At 36.7% G+C, this 20,329-nt stretch overlaps 1 protein-coding gene across 1 annotated transcript in view; it reads right to left on the bottom strand.

Annotated features, from left to right (window-relative positions):
• The window catches only part of LOC108730936 (uncharacterized), a 59,803-nt gene extending 39,679 nt beyond the window's left edge, over positions 1-20,124 (bottom strand). Inside the window, exon 1 of the mRNA XM_018460915.1 lies at positions 19,955-20,124. Within this exon, the coding sequence (XP_018316417.1) occupies positions 19,955-19,982 (28 nt within the window). The 5' untranslated portion in view covers positions 19,983-20,124. The remainder of the gene's footprint in view (positions 1-19,954) is intronic.
• Positions 20,125-20,329: the final 205 nt, after the last annotated feature.

Consider the following 20,329-nt stretch of genomic DNA (forward strand, 5'->3'; position numbering starts at 1 on the left):
ATATATATTTTTTTTTCTCTAGGTAAATCAAAAAACACACCTCAATGAATTAATTAATGAAATATTTCAGACATTAGGAATAATAACAGCTGCGACGATTAAAAATTTTTCTAAAAAAAATTGTATACAACATAGAGCTACTTTTTGCAACATAGTGAATAAATATTTTAATAAACAATAATAAATAATAATAAACAAAATAAAATATCTTAAAATGTTTTTCGATGGCTTAGCTTAAAAATAGTTTTTTTATTATGTATATTATGTATATTATGTGTAAATAAATTTATATCTAATATATATATATATTCGTCAAATAAAAAAAATAAATAATTATATATTTTATCTATTACTATATATAGAGGAGAAGGTAGTATTATGGCCAGTATGTACATATTGTGGCCTCCCTTAATATCTCCACTATTATATTATATAGCGAATCCTAATGATTACTTATGAAATTATTAGTTCAGTAGCTCGCCGTTACACCATGACGCTAATATTACCAACACTCAATAGCCAGCACTTATTAACACATTTTTACTTTCAAGTATTTCGAAACGTTTCTGAGGTAGCACTTTAGCATTTAATTACACCTACTTCCTCATTTTTCTTAAACTTGAGCGTATTATCACATGAATACTATGTATTTTTGAGTGCGTTATTTGCTATTTAACATTTTATTTGACTATACTATTTTGTGTTATGCAAATTTAAACAATACTATGGCATTTTGCTAATATGGCCATCTATGGATATTGATTACTCACGACCTCTTTTTTAAGATTTTCATATTAAAATAATTATTTGATAATCGATTGTAGCTCTACTGTTAATCTATAGTTTATATTACGTGTGCTATTTTTAGTACTGAGATTTCTAGTACTGAGCAGCTTATATGCAAAAGTTATGTGAATGTATATACATTCATTTGCATACATTTTAAAATGTTTTACTTCTTTGTTAATTTTGTAGCCAAATACTGTTTTCTAAACAAAACTAATATTTTAAGACTATTTTTATGAAAGGCCATATTACCACCCATTTTTTTCTTCGAGTCATTATGCAATGTCGCCAAATATTTATTAATAATATCCTAAGTAATAAATATTTCGTAACTTTGAGTCCAGAATCGATTCAACAACATTTTAACGAATGTAATTGTAAAGTTTTAAACTTAAATATTGATTATTAACATATGTAGTTATTGTATATAATATAACTGGGGTGCCATAATACTACCTTCTCCTCTATAATTTAAATTTTAAAATAATCAAATGAATTAAAAAATCAAATATAATTTAAATCACTAAACATTTTAAGAGTAGCATTGTCAAGAATCCTTTGCACCATTATACTTTTCCTGCTATGGCTTTAAATCATCTATGAAAAATAAATCCGCGGAAACGCGTCGTACGCACGCACAGACGCGACCTTCCGCGTGTCTTACGCACGATGTGCGCTTTCATTGCACAAGCCGAATGCGTAAGGCGCAGTCCTGCTTTGTTCTCTCTCTCTCTCTCTCTCTCTCTCTCCTTCTTTCACTCCCTTTCTGTTGCGGATGTACACACGGTGTCCCCTTACAGATTTCTATGTGCAACTATAATTAGGTAACCGACACCGGCACACTGATGCCGCAGGAATTCCTTAGTCGTTAAGCTGTGCCGCAGAGAAAAATGTGGCGCGAATATTTTCGGCGTCTGGAAAGCCGAAATTAAACGGCCGATGCACTTTTACCGCTCGCATATACATACTTATCCGGCCTTACTTGCACGTATTTCGCTTTTTTTTCTCTTTCTCTCATTTTTCGGTCATTTCTCCTGCTTCTTTTATTCAATCCTCCAAGAAACGTGAATGCAAGCAAGCATTTCTTGTTCGTATCTCACGCGTATTACCTCAGAAAAAAATTTTATTTTTTTTCTTTTCATCTCGACACGAATTTAAAACTTAAATTCATCTTGCTTCGGAAAATTTCGTAAAATTATTTCACCAAATAACATTTTTGTACTGACACAAATCCAAATTTTTATTTTCCTGAAGAAAGTATTTTATAATGCAAAATGTTGTGAGAAATAGAATGTGTAGATTAATAAAACTTCGTTTTTATTAATCTACACATTCTATGTCAAGGATTGAAATCCGATCGATTTACTTCGATCGTGAATGGAAAATAGAGATGGCGAACGGTGCCGAGCGGTGACACATGATCGCGCAGCTTCCGGTCTTACGATTAATCCGTCGCCGTTCTGTCGCCTTCCGCAATTTCTATTTCGATCGACGTATGCGTACGCAGTATATTTCTGTAGAATATGCATCCAGAGTTACATTTTTACTCCTTTTCTTCTTACAGGCATAAGTACAGATTACTCGTATATAAAAAAACAATTATTCATTAAATCGTGGAATATAATTTAAAAAATATCAACTATTTGTATAATTTGATATTTAAATAAAACGATGTTAGATTTTTATTAAGTTTTTAGTTTTATTATTTAGAGTAATTCCACCTCATGAAAATATGATAATTTTGGAAAAATATCAGTGAAAATGGCTTTTTTAAGGATATATTGCACGTATTTAAAAAAAAAATTATAAAAATTTAGCGATGATGTAGAAGCTAAATAAAAAATTATTTCAGTAAGAAGTAGACACGTTACTAAAAAATAATTAAGATAAAATGTGAGAAAATTTTTATTTAAACTATAAAATGTTATTGTTGGATATATTAATCTCATTAAATTGTTTTTTATATGCATATTCATTTTTATACAAAAAGTATAAATTTGCAATTCCAGTCACTTTTCACAGAGACTACCATACACCTGATACATTCTTAAAATTACACACGATGGTACTCCGAGTATTTTCGGAGCGCATAAATATTTAGATAGAACGTCTCACGAGGTGTAGCGATTCGAATGGAGTAAGAACGTAAAAATGGAATGCAGCCTCTCTCGATGTTGTCGAGACAAAGAACACGGCGTTGATATACGGCTCTACGAATCCTTAACTGGCAAGTATAAATGATACGCGAACCGACCTGAGTCTTTATCGTTCGCAGGTGCAGATCCGGATCTCTCTCGATGAGAAATAACGATTTGACGATCGCGTTAGAAGTCTTGGAAGCCAAATTTTTATATGTGAAAACTTTTACGACGGGTGTATTCCTACAAATGGACCAATAAATCACAAACTTTTGCGAATTAAGTCCGCAGGTTCAGAAATATTTGCTCAATTATCTGCGTATTATAGAACTCGTTTTTTCTCTAGAGAATTAATGAGGAGGATATTAAAAAATAATTCCTTTTAAAGAGGAGAATACACAACTACGTTCCCTTTCTCGGAAATTACTTATCGTTGCTAAAACATTCCAATCTTAACTTTGTAACGAATTTATAAAGTTTCTTTTATAATTTATAGCGGTTATCTTCGCAATTTTCATCGCTGCATGCCAAGAATGCAGTTGCATTAATCAGATATCGCGCTTCGTCGCCTCAGCTGCGATCGCTCATCGGCGTTGCTTCCTCTAAATCTGAAAAACGACCGTATAACGGCGTTTCAACGAGGCGTTAGATAAAACGGCCATAGTTCGTTAATTCGCAATAATTAATAATATAAATCGCGTCGCGCGCGATTCCTAAGCGGGCTGGTTGTACGCGCCGTTGTGCCGCGTACCAGGAAGCGCGACTTTTCGACATAAACGAGCGTTGTCTCCAACAATTGAGTTGGCAGACACCACCGAGCCGAGTATGCGGTACGCATGTCAGTGCGCGACATTTACTCACTCCCGCCCATCGCACGCATTACGCACGCGGGGCGCGTAATAAGAATGGAGCGGCGCGCCGCGATACTTTACGAACGAGCTGTGTCTGTGTATAGAGCGGGCCTTCTACGCGCTCGCAGCTGTCGATCGTGAGCGCTTTGTTTCGAAAATAGCCGCGAAATTGACGGTCATACTCCCATGGCTCTCCGACCGCGAAATAGCGCACGGGTCGCGTGCAGAAACCGCGATACGCGTAGTTTCGCTTGATTGAAACCTCGTAAACCGATTGCTTGGCATTCCCGTGGCGTGTATAATATATAATAATAATAATAAAAATAATAATATATAAAACATTATTTGGAATAACCTCGGAATATGTTTAGAGAATAAAAAAATATAAACAAAAGTTGAAGGCCATTGGACGAGCAATAATTTTTGTTTCTATACTTTTGTTTATTGTTGTTACATGTTACAAACTGGATCAGGCTTGTTCAATTTGAGCTAAAATGCAAAACCATCGATTCAAAAATCAATATGGGTAAAATTTCGGAGACTATAAGTGTTGATACGCGTCTGAGTGACGCTTAACAACACTTTACGCACAAAATCTTACTCACATTGAATTCTTTTGCATTTTGATTTCGGAGCTCAAATTGGACAAGCCTGTGAGCTAGATGATCATATTTATAAAAAATATAAATATCGAATCTGCGACACCATAACTTGACTTTTAAAATAGTTACCTATATCTTGGACACATCGAGCAAATAAATTAAATTTTGTGTCATCAACTATGTGTACTTGTACATTCAAGCGCATATTAATTCATTTCTCGATCAGAAGCTAATAAAAAAATGTAAAGTCAAACAGTGTCAATCTCTATGGCCTGTTGTTTTCGTTGGGTTGCTTGAATATTTGGTATGTATATTTCATGAAGAATAGAATATTGCAACATCTGCATTTTATTGGATCCGTGGAATTAACTTGCAAAATAGGTTTCGTAACAATTTTCGTCGAACAAAGTAATAACGACGCGATTAGCAAACGATGATTCTTATAGAATCACAAGTGCAAATAGCAAGTAAACATTTGTCGTTTTTTGTGTTAAACATCATTTTACATAGAAAGATAAAAATTGAAGTTCTTTAAAATAACGATTGAAAAATCTCTTTCTAGACAAAAGAATTGTATTAAAATTAGTAAATTTTTTGATCGTTAAAAATCCAAAATTTGTAACACACTTTCTTATTTAATTCTACGCTACCCATTGCTATAATTATTATAGTATCATGAAATGAGAACAATTGAGAATTAGTACTGTAGACTATATGAGCAATTATTTATAGAAAATATTATACCTTACTTTTGTCTTTACATTAATTTTATAATTATTATTATAATTATAAGACAGATTCTTATAGGCATTTACATTATTGATTTTATATTCTTTCATCTTTGAAACATGTTTGATTATTATCAATTGCATAGATTAATAATAATTCTTACACATTGACTTCCCGTGTTTTGGCTCAATTAAAAGCATCTATTTTTTATTGATTCATTCATGAGAGTCTAAATTGACTTTCAAATTATTATTGATTATTCTGTTTATAATTGTTATATATTATCATAACGTGTTTTTCGATAGCGGAGCATCGAGCGGTAACCATACACTGCGACTGCATTTCTCGCTATGTCGGACACTTTTTTGGAAAGATACGTCGCATCGCGTCGCGTCGCGCTGGTGTACGAGCGTCCAAGCTTTTCCGCGATCCAAGCGGAGCGATCCGAGCGGGAGTACGAAGCGGCCGAGATGGGGTCGGTGCCGTCGGTGGTCCGAGGCGAGTTGTGCGCACGGTGAGTTGAACGACCGCTCGAGGAATCGGCATCCGCGGCATTCCGCGGAACGAATGAAGATGACCGAGCGCGCGTTCCCGCTCCGTCAATTATCGCCGATCGCGTATCGCGGACAATGAATGAGAGTCTCGCTCGCTTCGCTTTCTCAGTAAGCCGGCGCGCGAGAACGGGCGTCGCTGTACGCCGGGACGCCAAGGTCACAGGAAGCGGTCGGGCGCGCGAGCATGCTGGTTCTCTCTCGGCCGGATACTCGCGAACTGGCGCGAACAATACCGTAAACGGGGGAAAAATGCAGGAGAAAAGATCCACGCGAGCGTGTTACTGCAACGCTCGTATCCGCGCATGCAGCGAGCTGCAGTTAACGGAGTACTCTTGAGAGAATCGTTCGACTAACGAGGAAAACACTGGTCTAGTATTCTCCATCGATACCTTGCCAAAGTCGCGTCGAGAATTTAGAATGTGAGAATAGAGATTGCATTATGAACTGTGTTGCGTCCTACTTCGAAATAATTAATTCTCGAGCAACGGGTCGTTTGAACCCGAAGCGAGAATTTTAGCCAGTTGTATAATCTGTATGATTGGTACTATGAAGTTCTGAATTGTAGGCAAAAAAAAACTTTGAACCTTCTCCATCATTCGCCATAAAACTGAAATTTACTTACATTCTGTATTTCAAACATGATGCTTTAGAACTTAAATTAGTTGTCATATCTGCAGTTGATGGTTAAATAGTTAATTTATAGGAAGGATAAAATACTACTGAGAATTGAATTACTAATAAATTGAAAAGTTTGTTGAGTAAAGCTTTCTTTAAATTAAACGGAAAGATTTCATTATTTGCTTGCATTCCTGAAGATCACTTAATTTATCGAAACACTTACGTATCGAAAAAAGCTACTACATCTCGTCGTCTTTAAATCACCGTGATATAATCCAAGTGGCTCGAGAGTACCTAATGGATTCACGGATTAACTTGGGGAATGACTTGGAAAAATATTAGTTTCCGTCAGGATCGGAGGTTCGCGCCACGCCACGTGTTGTACATTACAGCTGCATTTCACATGGTCGACGTGCAAGCATGCGTTGCACCACGCGCTCGCGCATTATCTCGCGACATGCGTTTTCGCTCCGAGAAGCGGAAAGCATGTTGCAAAATTTGAAACTGCTACGTCACTGACACGAACGTAATAAAAATTTAATTAAATTTCAACGGAGTATCTTATTTGTTCAATCTGCCCTGCCGCAAGTCATCTCTCTTTTCTATTATTTATATATATATATATACGTATATTTTCTTCATTATTTGTTTGTTTAATGTTAAAAAAATAAAGATACACTGTACTGTCTCGCGCTAAAACACTATGCGTTTTTCTTAGCACCGAAACACTACCATGTCTCTGGATTTCAATCGAACTTTAGTTTGTAGTTTGTTGTTGATTACGAAATTATTTAAAATCAAACATTAAAAGAAGTCATTGCTCTGATAGAAATTTCATGCATCTTTTAACAGTCATTGAACAGTTATGTTAACTCTGTTTATAGTAGCTGACAAGTAACTAATTTTCTAGGGATGTATGTCTATCAAGGGATATATGTAATCAAGTATTTATAAGAAAAAAGTCAATTTAAAATTAATAGAAACTTTCATATAGATGAGGAAGACATCAAGGCTTGGATCTCGATAGAGTATTATTGGATAGACGAGATATTTTGTATCTCGAAATCTGACTGTATGCGAACAAATCAAAAATACTAGGCTCGTATTTCATTCGCAATCGGTTAATTCGTTCGGACATTCGTACGTGACAGGAAACTTCATAAAAAGTACTGGACGACGCGGAAGAATGCGGGTGGTTGCAGGTTGCAAAACAGACGAGGATTCGGACCCAGCGACGCGCGACGCGCGATCGTTATGCCACGAGCGAATTAATGAAGCGTGCCGTGCGGCGCTTCGCGTGGACGAGAGAAGCTGAGTCCGCGAAAGAAAGTTGATTTCGCAGTCGGTGGTAATCGCATTTTTCCTCCGGATACTATGAGGGAACACCTTGTACTCCATTTACCGCTGCTTTCTTGGGGGGCGAGCTGCCTTTCCATCTTTAATCAATCGTTGTATTAATAAAAAAAAACGTGAGAAAAAAGGGATAAAGAGAGAGCCAACTTGATTATGTGTTGGAAGATTTACATTTTAAATGCCGAAACATGTTTGCAGACCAAAACGATATAGGTCGACGATGCATAACATAATGGAGAATTGCACAAAATTGCAGCGAAGAACAGAGATATACAGCGATATAAATGTACTCTTGCGAAGCGAGTTCCGCAACGTAGACATTGTAAAGCTATTTATATACTACCAAGATTAACGTAATCATAAAAAAATTCGAAATTGAATCTTCTGTGCCGAGAGTCTTATCATAAAAAAATTTGATTTAATAATATACCATAATAATTTATCATAAGAGAACTGCTTACAAAGGAAGTTTCACAACTGTCCGGAACTGATTTGATTCTCCATGAAATATGTTGTTAAACACGAAATCTAAGAGAGACACGTATTTTTTTATACGTGCCCTAACTCAGGGGATCCTAAAGCGAAGCTCGAACTCCGACATAATCACTAGGGCTGGTATTCATAGTCAGTTCTTATATTCAAGACCGTCTTAAGTTCAGTCTTGAGATGTCACGAATCAGAGGACCGCATTGCGTCTTAAGACATTACTTAAGACGGTCTTGAAATAAGATCTGACTATGAATACCGGCCTAGATGTCGCTGTTTTTCCAACGCACAGACATATCTTTATATACTACCACACCAATATCTCACGAAACCTATGATACATTCAATCGCACTTTCGTGTCAATTTTCATATAACAAATTCGTCGCGATAAAACGTGTAAGTGTAATTCTAAGAACTCGACGTTATTTGTTCATAGGCAAAGCATTAGGGCCATGGCACACAAAAAAACTTAAGCAGTAAAATGTAAACAGTAAGCGATTTGACCAATCACAGTAGAGTCCATAAGGCCATAACATAAGCAGTAGCGAATCCAACATGTTGATTTTCTTACTGCTTAAGTTTAATTCCTTACGTCTTACTGCCTTAAGTTTTTTGTGTGCCAAGGCCCTTATCATCTTGATTAGGATTCTATATAATTTCTTCTCAGTTACTAAAGTTACAGAGTTGGTACAATTGTCTAGGGACAGCTAAAAACATACATGAAATTTCTACTAGGGATCTGTCTAATTTTTTATAACATACTATATATTTTATTACATACTAAAAAGTTTCTATTAGAAAGCACTTTTATTATATAATTGATGCTGCGTGATTAAACGTACGATGGAAGATGAAAAGAGCTTTTGAAGAGCGACACGCAAACTAGAAGAGATCTTCAAGTGGCTTCCCGCTCTGTGCGACTCGCCGAACTTAAGAACTGAGTAGATTTAAGCGTCGGGCCAAATAGCCACCCATATAAATAGACGCCTGTCCTCGATTTCTCGATGAGCAAATGAACCGGATGCCGAGATACTTAATACCCACCAGATGGTTAACATAGCACTTCGATTCAGTATTGATGAAGCCTTAACGGCGTGAAAAACTCGTATTTTCAACGATCGAGCAGCACGAAGACACGTCGAACGCCTAAAATCGACGTGTTGGAATGAATGTTCGATATCTGCCAAGATATCGATTTACATCTCGAGTACGTTTTCAACACAATGTCCACTTTGTCTCACCCATATTTGTCTCAAGAATCGCACTTTCGACAGTTTAATTAACGGCTAAGTGCGAATTCAATTAATTCCCACGTCGTAAAGAATTTCCTCGCACATGTCACTTATTTGTATAACATAGTTGTAGCAATTGCAAAAGACAAGGCAATCGACTTGGAATGTTTAACAACTTCAACTCATATTCAAGATAATTTACATTACCTTCGATCGTTGAAGCTCTCGACTCCAAGCAATTTCGAGTTAACTGTTAACGATTTCTCGTATCATGCTCACCGTAAAAATCTAATAACAGATAGCCAGCAAGTTGATTTCGCCTAACTGAGTGCCTAACTTAACTGGTTTCGATGATTCACGCGATAGCTTTCAGTACAAGCACGGCGAGGCTGCGGGAAGGTCCGATCCAACTCGCGAGAATAATTCGCTGCCTAGAATTTTGCTCGACGAGCTATTCCATTACATACTGCCGTCTAAACGCAAACGTGCTTTTATAATTTTACCTGCCACAAGTTGGCGAATATCTTACGTTCGCGTCGTCTTCTTTTCCCGGATACACCCGGACATCACTGCTGTAGAGAAACCTGTTTATCACGTTTCCGACCATCTACACGTGGAATGCATGCAATATCGGTGTATTGTAGCGCGCTCGCGTTAAGAATTGAACTTAACGGACGGAAACTCGATTATGTACGAGGAACAATCGCAAACCGTAAATCCTTAGTTCTTACGCCACGCTCTGCAACCGATACTACTTCGTTCGCAACATTATCGCGCGCTTGTGCCGCGATACGTGAGAATTACTCGCATTTGTGGTGCAGATGTTGGCACTAAAAAGCTAAAGTACTCCAGTACAATATTAAGCTCTTTCATTCGTTTAAACTCAATAAATTATTTCGTCAGGCAGGCCGCATCGTGACAAGCGATTTTTATAATAAATCTCATAATAATCGCTACTTGGCAGTTTACTTTTTATGTAATATTCAAACGTAACTATCATTTAAAAGTATTTATATCAAAAAATATTTTAACATTAGAATGATAACGCTATGTAAATTAGTGACACACTCTAGATTGCTCAGCAAATCTACAAACGCATATAATAATATACAAATATAGTAATATTTTGTGTAATATAATTGTGTCATATTATTTGATGCGATGTATATTATTACCATACGTTTGTAGATTTGCTGAGCAATCTAGAGTCTGTCGCTAATTTACATAGCGTTATGATTCTAATGTTAAAATATTTTCCATATAAATACTTTTAAATCATAGTTACGTTTCGCAATTATGAATTCAGAGTTAAAAAAACTGGTTAATGCTAAAAAAAGAAAAAAAACACTCCAGTCACAAAACTCTGAATTCGTTCTTGTAGTGAGTTTGTGACGTAGGAATCGCTGGTCGCCGAGATTACACCGATTTTGATCTCTGAACTAGTATCTATATGTTCTCAAGTGGTTTTTTTGTTGCATTCCCAGCACCGTGGTGATGCACGGCAAATTGCATTGTCGGCGAAGTTCCGTTTTGTGATTATCGCGGTAGATTCACGGATGAACCTGCGTTTTCTCCGGGGTTATTGTGCGCGACATTATTCGCGTAACAGGTTTTGCGTTATTTCACGCTCCTACAGGCCTACATTCGCATAATAACGATGGAAGCTGCCTTTCTTGACGTAATACGCATAGTACGCATACCGTCGCGCCAATGATGATATCTTTGGACAATTTCCTCAACGCGCGCGAGAGATCGCTCGATACATGAATTAATTATACGCAAATTGAATAACGCAAGAAAGCTTGGGATTTTGATTGAAACGAAGGACAATTTTCTATGGACGCGATAAGTTGAGTCTTTGATTAAATCTCTTGAGACAATGCGAAAAAATCTATTACACGAGATATAAAATAATATTTTATTAAATTGTAATACAAAATAGTACTCCAAATCTGATTGTCTAAAGATATCATCATTCCAAGCAATACTAAATAAAATAGTAACATTATATCAATATCATAATTTCCTACTCAACAATGTAACTGTTTCATATAATATGTGTTATATTACATTTATATGTAATTGTTGAGTCGGAAATTATAATATTGATGCAGTGTCACAGTTAGTTGGTGTTTGCCGGGTAGTCGAGTTCCATTGCAAATAATTCCAATTTCAGTTTTTTATATAATACGTTAGAATTTATATAATATATTATATTTAAACAGAACCTTTATCCGCTTTTATTATTAACTTTTACGGTTATTGTTTGAGCTTTAAGAATTTTTTCAGAATTTTTTATCAACCTTTTAGTACTGCATTTTCTTATTGGCAACTATTTTTACCAACATGAGAAAATATGGTATTAAAAAATTCTAAAAAAATTGTCAAAACTTTATGAGAAGAAAATAAACAATTTTTGTCTCTTGCTGTTTTTCTATAAAGTTGATATTTGAGTAATAAATTATTGAAAACCAATATTCAGCGATTTTTAGTAATTAATATCTTATTAACTATTGCGAAAATTGCAAAATGGTAGAGGACTTTTCGACTCAGTTTAGTCCGTTCTATTTACACAAGCGCTTGCTTGGCCAAAAATTGCGGGACACTGTGTATATATTTATAATTTAATGTCTCCATGCCACCTCTCATCGGACACACCTAAAGATACTCTAATAAAAATTTGGACATGAGAAAATTATTTTTTATTGGTCCGCCATGTTTTAACACTTCTGGAGGGAGAGAAAGAGAGAGAGAGAGAGAGAAGAAATAAATAAAACAGAATGAGAAAAAGAAACAGATAGTACATATATATCCTCTCTCGCAGATTTTTGTTAAAGCTACTAACCTGCATACAAAACTGTGGTTCATATCCAGACTTTTATTAAAGGATCTCTGGACACACCGATAAAATAAATTCGATCGTTGCACTTCCGAGTCGGTCTCTTTTTTTAAATGCGGTCGCTGGCACAGGCGTGCCGTCTTAAATTAGTCGTACGATCGTTGGCACGACGACGCTATACATAGGTTTAATTAAAGACTCGCCAATTGCACAATCGCGGAGCGTCGAACGCGGTCTCTCCCGTCAGCTCTTTGTCTCACAAATGGATATAAATTCTCTGCCGGTGCACATTACACGGCCGTGAACGCGGTTAATTACCCGACGCGAGTCAATCAACGATACTCGTGAACGACCGGTTGCGCTCGCACGGAAGGACGAGGATCCTTCGACCGCTTCTCTTGTGTTCACAAAAGGCATGAAAAAGTAGCGTGCCACCCGGACCGACGATGCGTGCACACGCATATCTTCGTAAATCAACGGCAATTGATTCGTCGATTACACCAGACGGACCCTCATATTAACGCGGCGAGATGAAAACGCGCGGGCCCTCCTTAAAACAATTATTACATTGTAAAAGAGACACAGCTATCGCTACTGCTGCTGCTACTTTCACCGGACTTACTTCGTATCACGCTTATTATTGCTCCCGTTATCCTAATTTACGAACGCGGTTCTATTCAGCGCAGATCGTTCTTATATGTATCCTTTTATCCATTTATGTAAAATAAAATGAAGCAAGAAATAATTTTCATGTATATGCGTATCGCAAACATATTTCACAGTTTATCAGTAGCGAAGTCGATCCCATTACATTGAAATCGACCTACTTACTCCGCCTACAACACCCAGTTAAAATTTCACGAGAGCGCGATGAGGTTTTTTTTAATGAATCTGCTTATTATGTAATCGTGCTAATGATCGTGCACGCACCGTCAATGCGTTATCAATGTTGCGATCACGTACACGCGGTTCTCCATGCGGTGTACTGCGTCAGCAAACGAACGCCCACGACTCACGCGAGACGTCGACGAATCGTTCGAATGCGTCATAGGGCGGCCATAAAGGCGAGCAACGAGGGGCAGTGGCTCGGAGATTTTACACGCGTGCGTGACTTTATGGCCACGCGGATCACGCGTTTGCGGACAGAACGAACGCTCAGGAAGTGGAACACGCCGGCGTTGACAGCGCACGAATTCGCACCGCGTTGCAAGGGTTATCAGTCGGTCCAGACCGATAAAACTCACGCTGACTCGTACCATAATTTGAAGTATCCATCGTCGTTTATTGACAATTCGCGACAACCGGCGCGAAACCTACACGAAAACTTAGATCAAATCATGGATGGTAATATACGTTCATGTGCGCATGTACGATGACGGAAGAACCGGCAAGCATCGCGGAAAGCGATTTCTTTGCGTACTGCAGAAGGCACGATTAGATTGCATCGGCGAGATGGTATAATTTTGCGGCGAAGCGGAGAAAAGTTGCGGTGCAGAGAAAAATTCATCGCGCCATATAATTAATACTCATGGCAGCAACAATTAATCTTATTAAAAATAATTACTAACTGTAAAAATAATTACTTATAAAGAATATATAATTAATTTGGCATGCGCGTATATGCGTTGAAATAAATTATTTTCTTGGGTATTACACTTGGAGATTCTGCGGTCTTTATATGTTATGGCACAAGGTTGTTTCCGTTAATGCAACAACATAATCCAGTATAATATTTTGTAAACGTAATATGAATGAAATCAAATTAAACGTTCTTGTAACTTATAAGCAATTTATATGAAATGGGCAGGATAGTAATGCGAGGAAAGCAATGATACAGCTGCACTGGATGCATTAATAACTTTACACTCGAGCAAATATTGCATGGAAACGCATCGGCCACCCATTTCATGGATGATGGAGAACGTTAATATCGGCACTCGATTAATAGCGATCAAACATGTGAAGGTGATATTACGCCTTTCCGTTTCGTTCGATATGCAATTCTCATGAGCGTAACGGCAGCGAATAAATTCGTTCAAATACTTAACTTCATTCGTTTCATTCTCGGTAACGAATGAGATGAAAACGTGGAGTCCACCGACAAAGCATCGCATCTTTCCATCCATCCTTGTAAAACTCATTAAGATATTAATAATCGGGCAACAAAATCACAACCGCCAAGTCAAGTGATGTAGTTTCTAGCAAAAGGCTGACATCGACAAACCTAACGGTCCGAGATGCTCATAAATTAAAGAAAAGCTACATTTATCGAGAAGATCGGCGATTATTAGCGTCGCGAAATAAGCAGCGGTAAAGTTATGGCAGAACAACGATATAAAAAATCGTTTTCAAAGATTGCTTGCAAATCGCAGGATTGGAAAATATGCTATTAAAGAAAATAATCGCATTTATTTAAGTATTAACTTTTAAGTTAAGTTTTAACAAAAGTTTATAACCTTTTGTGGACTGATGATCTCATTTGAGATCACACTCTTTAATTTTATATGTAAATTGCATGCTCGATTTTCGTGAAACTTGATCTATAGATTAATTTTTTGATAATGTTTTATTCGTATTTGAGGTCAAAAATATATTATATAATATAAAAATATAAGTCCGGAAAACCAAATTCGGCGCGTAGTTTGAAGGACTACAAATATTGTATATATGCAAGTTATAGCATATATATGTATAATTCACATTAAATATTATTTAAAAGCATTAAAAGATCTAGCTTCGACCGATCTTCTCTAGGCTTCTAGTTTATCGATTGTGTTCTCACATATACGATCTAAAAATGAGAATCTTATTGTTTATAAAAATATAATATAATAAATAAACAGACAGAGTTTTTAAAAAATAATATAATTATCATAAAACTCAGTTTTAAGGAATTTTTTATTGCAAAGTAAAAACTTCAAGTACTTAGTTTTGCTTTACTCGAAGTAGTATCTACCAGTGTTACACAAACAGTTAGTATTGATTTCTAAATTAATTTTCAGATTCTGATTATGAATCCTACGATTCTAAATCCTTGCTGAAGATTATACTTTGGCGCAATTATTTTGCTGGTTTAGCCGAAAATGAAAGATGATTCTGTCGACTCGAAAATTATGGTTGACCGCGGCGTTTCGTTCTGGTCCCCACTACTGGACTCATCAATAAGGCGATGTAATGGGACCTGCCTTAGAGTTTAGACGCCCGGGAGAATTTTAGATCGAGATCCCATTTAAAAGGAAGGTGTGTGGCTGCTCACAAGAATCCGCGCAAGCCCCGTTAGATCTCTGGTGGTGAGTCGCCACAATATTATCCTTTTACGATACTAAGAATTTCCTAAAATTAAGTTTCACGATAATTAGATTATTTCTTTGAAATTTAAATCTTAGAATTCTGAAGCCAGAAACGAATTCATCGATTTCTTAGAAAATCCTCAAAAAACAAAGATTTTAAAGTTTCTTTGTGAAAAAGTTCCTCACAAGGATAACATAATTTTATAATGCGCTTACGTAAGTAAGTTCACGGTGCCACGAATTCTTGATTTATGGCGTTTATGATCGACGTGCCGTAGGCACACCTTAAAATGATCGATTAGATCTAAAATTGACCGAAAGAACGTTTTATAGCCTATTATAGCAACGTTATACGACGAAAGCGTCAGATAACGCTCGGTTATCGACCCGCGTGATTCACTTTGTTATTGATAATAAAGAAAAAGTTGTAGAAAATATAAACAAAAGCACGTTGAGTTTTTGCGATAATAAAAATTAATCGCGTTTTACGGTCTGTTTGGTTAATTAATTTTAATTAAGTTTTCGCTGGTCAAACGTAATCTGTCTGCATTAAAATCATATGATCTCCGAGAAAGTTAAGCGAGGTTGACCGGAATCGAACGGACGACTATTCGAAGAAATAATACAACAGTTAAGAAAGGCTGATTTAACGCATCGAAGACGACCATCGGAGGCAACGATACGGAAGACGATGATGCGGAGATTCGCGCGGAATGCGTTGACAACGACGGAGGGAAAGGGGTGCATCGACTCTTCACGTCGCTTTTAATTGCAGCCCCACCGTCTGCGACATACTTCTTTAATCGATAGACCGTTACATCGGCTTTTCAACGAGTGCGGCTTCTGTATTTCGACTCATCAACCATTAGGATCGTGAGACGATTGTGACGCATTGCAGATCAAAATAAGACGATGAATGAGCGTATCTAAGCAAACCAACGCGTGCTCCCAGGAACCAGTAAAATATATAAAAAGCCTAAAAACTAGTGAATCTTCTCGCCATTTTTCATGAGCTTTCTTCGACGTTAGCTTTATTAACCTGTCAGTTCCTGTTGTTATTCATAGATTCTCGGAATTTGTATTCCAGGATCTAACGTTAACGCCTGAATTTTAATGACAGGTTAATCTTAGAATAATTTAGATAACGTGCGTGAAATGCATATTCGCAGAAAGACTAAACGGACACATTGTATATATATATATATTAAATTAAATTAAATTAAATTAAATTAAATTAAATTTACACGGAAAAAAAAAGATATAGTTCACATAACTAAAAATATTTAGTTGTGAGCAATATAGAAACATTATCCTAGTTATCTTTATGTGATAGGAATGTGTATGGTTGATACGATTTATTTACTTTGATGTGTTAACTATGTCAATGTAGTCAGACGCGATCTGGTTGTGATAACCAAAACTTGGTTGGAGGATCATTTACTATGGATAAGTTATAATAAATTAAGTTACAATTTTTCAAAAAGCAAAAGCGACTCACGCTTACAATTAAAAATACGTATATGTGAAATACCGTCATTGCTGCAACATAATCTAACCTAACCATTGTACTATGGTTCAAGCAACCACATAAATAGTTGTTCTATATTTTACTATTTAATCTGATTGGCATCATCAGATTTCTGTGTAGACCAACCATACTGTTTTTTCCGTGTAGGTTTAAACGTATTCACTTATAAAGAAAAGAATAAGATTAAGCTTTTTTTAAAAATATAAATCAAGTACACAATTAAACGCTATAAGAGTCGACAACACCATATAAATTTTATTGGATATAAATTTATATTTATTTGTATATAAATTTTATTTTATCAACATTAAAAAATAAACGTTTCGACCCGCGTTTGGATTATCTTCAGTAATTATATTTATTTATTTATTAAAATTTATATACACACGTTTAACTAATGTTGGCACTTACTGCTTGATTTAATTTATAAAGATATTTAATTATACTTGATTTGTATTCATTTATAATTATAAATATTTTAAGTATTATCTTGAATTGATTTGTGGTTTTTTCGCTCAGATCAAAATCCGTTCTTGTTTGTTCGTACGTGCGAGGTACGCAAAGGCAGCGAGCGTGTTTTGCATCCTAGGTTTATGATTCTGTGCCTAAATTTACGCGCGGCAGCTTTAGAGAGTGTGCACGCAGCCTTACGGGATTCTCTGTATGTATATCCGGGATTCTGAATAAATGCTGCGCGGTCGCTTACGTATATTGAACGAGAGCCAGAGAGTTTTCGGCGATTCTCTTAAAAGTACACACGGAGGTGTGAAATAGTGTCTGATGGCATATTCGCAGAAACACTCTCCAGAAGAGAGCGCTTCTATAACGAGATCAAATTGTGCGTAGAAACTTCTATATAGATCCGGTCAATGTATCTGTAACCTACCAATTCTGTTTGGAATATTTTAATCTGAGAAATCTTTTTCTCCTTCAAAGATTATTGCGATCGATACGTAGATACGATATTTCTGCTCTATAAATTACGTTATATTTTATACGTATGTAATTAATTTTATTACTTAAATACTAAACTCCTTTTAATCCCGACTTCCTATATCAATGGCAAAATAGTTTAATGAGTGGCCGCTCATTTATGGCTGCGTGTACCGATTCCACGCTAATTCATTACGTCGTGTCACTGTTGAATGAATCAGGGCAGACGCATCACTGTCTCGCGGTTCTCGGCGATTAGTCAGTATTACCGGTTTCAAATGTGTCAAGTCCTCAATCGAAAGAACGTGTCCGTTTGCGAGGATGTACAAAACAGCGGGAGGATCGTAAATCGCGTAAGGCGATTCCGACAGAAGCTTGAAGAGTGCACGCTTGAATGGGATATAATTGCGGAAACCAATGAACGGATCATCATAAACGTCGCGCGGATTTTCTTCTTTTCGTTTTGTCGTTTGTTGGTGCTTCGTGCAATGATACCTTGCCATCTGGTCACAGCCAGATTCTGCCAAAAGCACGACGGTTGTGAGTCACTCCGCGCAGTCCGATTAGGTTTCTGGCAGTCGGATTTATCCGCGTCTGTATAGGGTATCGTGTGAAGAGTTACATATACACTAATGTAAGAGTCAAGTTTCTTTTAAAAGAATATATAAAACATTTTTAAGAGAAAATTAAATTCTAATTTTTTTTTTGTTTTAAAACTAACCTTCTTAAATTTTTAAGAAAAACAAAGCTAGAATATGTTGTCATATTAATTATTCATTCGAAAGTTATTATTTTTATTGTTCACAAGCCACGCACTTTTTGTAAAATACGTTAAGATTCACCCTTTCATCGTTGTTTTCGCACTTGAATTGCAACGAGCGCCAACTCCCGCGAGAACGGCACGTCCCCGACATTCGTTTCATCTTTCCTTTTGCCGTTACATAAAATGACATCAGGAAACTCCCCTCTGCCTTCTATCATGTATTATGCATTGAGAGTCCTTTGCAACTAATAGCTAATCCCGGGCGTACGAGGTGCCTTTCCATTCGAGCGGGCGTCGTGACGAGGAACTGTATCTTCCACGATTTAATCTGGGCGGTGAATCTTTCCGCGCGAACAGTCGCTTTCGATCTACGCGGGCATGCAAAACGGCCGGCTGCTTTTTTTTCGCAATACGAGCTCGAATCCGCCGTGCGATCGCTCGCGGCAACAACGTTTAAAATAACTATAAGCTACGGTTCGAGAAATCCTCGCGGTATTTCTTCGACGGCTGTAATGCGACCAAAACAGCAAAGTCCTCCGAGAAAATCCGTCTTTGAGTGCGATCAAATTATTGGTTCTAAGCAAATAATTGAGAATAAGATAAAATTACTCCATAATCAAATTATACTTGAATTTGCATGATAACTATAAAAGGGATCTAATTTTAAACTCTTTACACATTTATATTTAGAAAGTATTTATAACTATGAGATGGAATTTAAAAATAATCCGACAGTTCTCTCGATGTATATTCTTGGCTTTGAATAAATGAATTTCTTTATCGGTAAATTTATTTGCCTTCATAATGATCGCTTATTTAAAAACAAGGAATATTTTATTAATTGCGGACATACGCGTATAATTGCACCCACTCCTTTTAATCAAGCCTATCACTTTGGATACTTTGAAACACTACATATGTATACAAGTAACACATAACGCGTTAGATATAGGTATGTTTAAACTTTTTGGTCTACACACGCTGAATTCCGTTACTTCGTACGATACTTATGTAAAATGGACCAAGAGACAGTTATGTCAAGCCATGACAGAAATTGGACCTGTCCCTGTTTCGGAACGCTCGGTGTCGGAAATAGAACATCTAGTCCCTAGAATTCCGGCTGCTGATTGCGCGATGGAATTGCAGACAAAACATTCATGTTTGCACATATCCAGAGCCGTCGCGATTTTATTGTAAGTTATTGAATATCAAAAAATATCTTTGTTAAAAAAAGAAGGTTGTAATATTTACCACGTGTCACACCACTCTTCCCGAACATATCCGTAATGCGATTGTTTTTCGTAAGCACCTGTTCCAACAGAATTAAAGCGATACGAGCACGTTAGACCGTCACACTACCATAGCTTCCACGGTTGAGTCAACGCGAAACACTTCCGTTTGACGAGGACCACTCCGTCGGCCGAAATGCATGCGTGCTGATTCACCCTGTACGCTCTCCACGTAGATATCCCCTCCCTACGCGTTGCAGCCAACAAAAATATACCGGGTGTTCCTGGAAAATTTCGAATATATCTTTACGTAATCCGAGATCGTAGGAGATAATTTTGTTGTAAGACGCGGCCTCGCATAACGTCGAAGAATGATAATGATTTCAGAGCAGTTTTT

Source organism: Mycetomoellerius zeteki, unplaced genomic scaffold (genome assembly GCF_001594055.1).
Source record: "Mycetomoellerius zeteki isolate Tzet28-1 unplaced genomic scaffold, Tzet1.0 scaffold98, whole genome shotgun sequence".
Lineage (NCBI taxonomy): Eukaryota > Metazoa > Arthropoda > Insecta > Hymenoptera > Formicidae > Mycetomoellerius > Mycetomoellerius zeteki.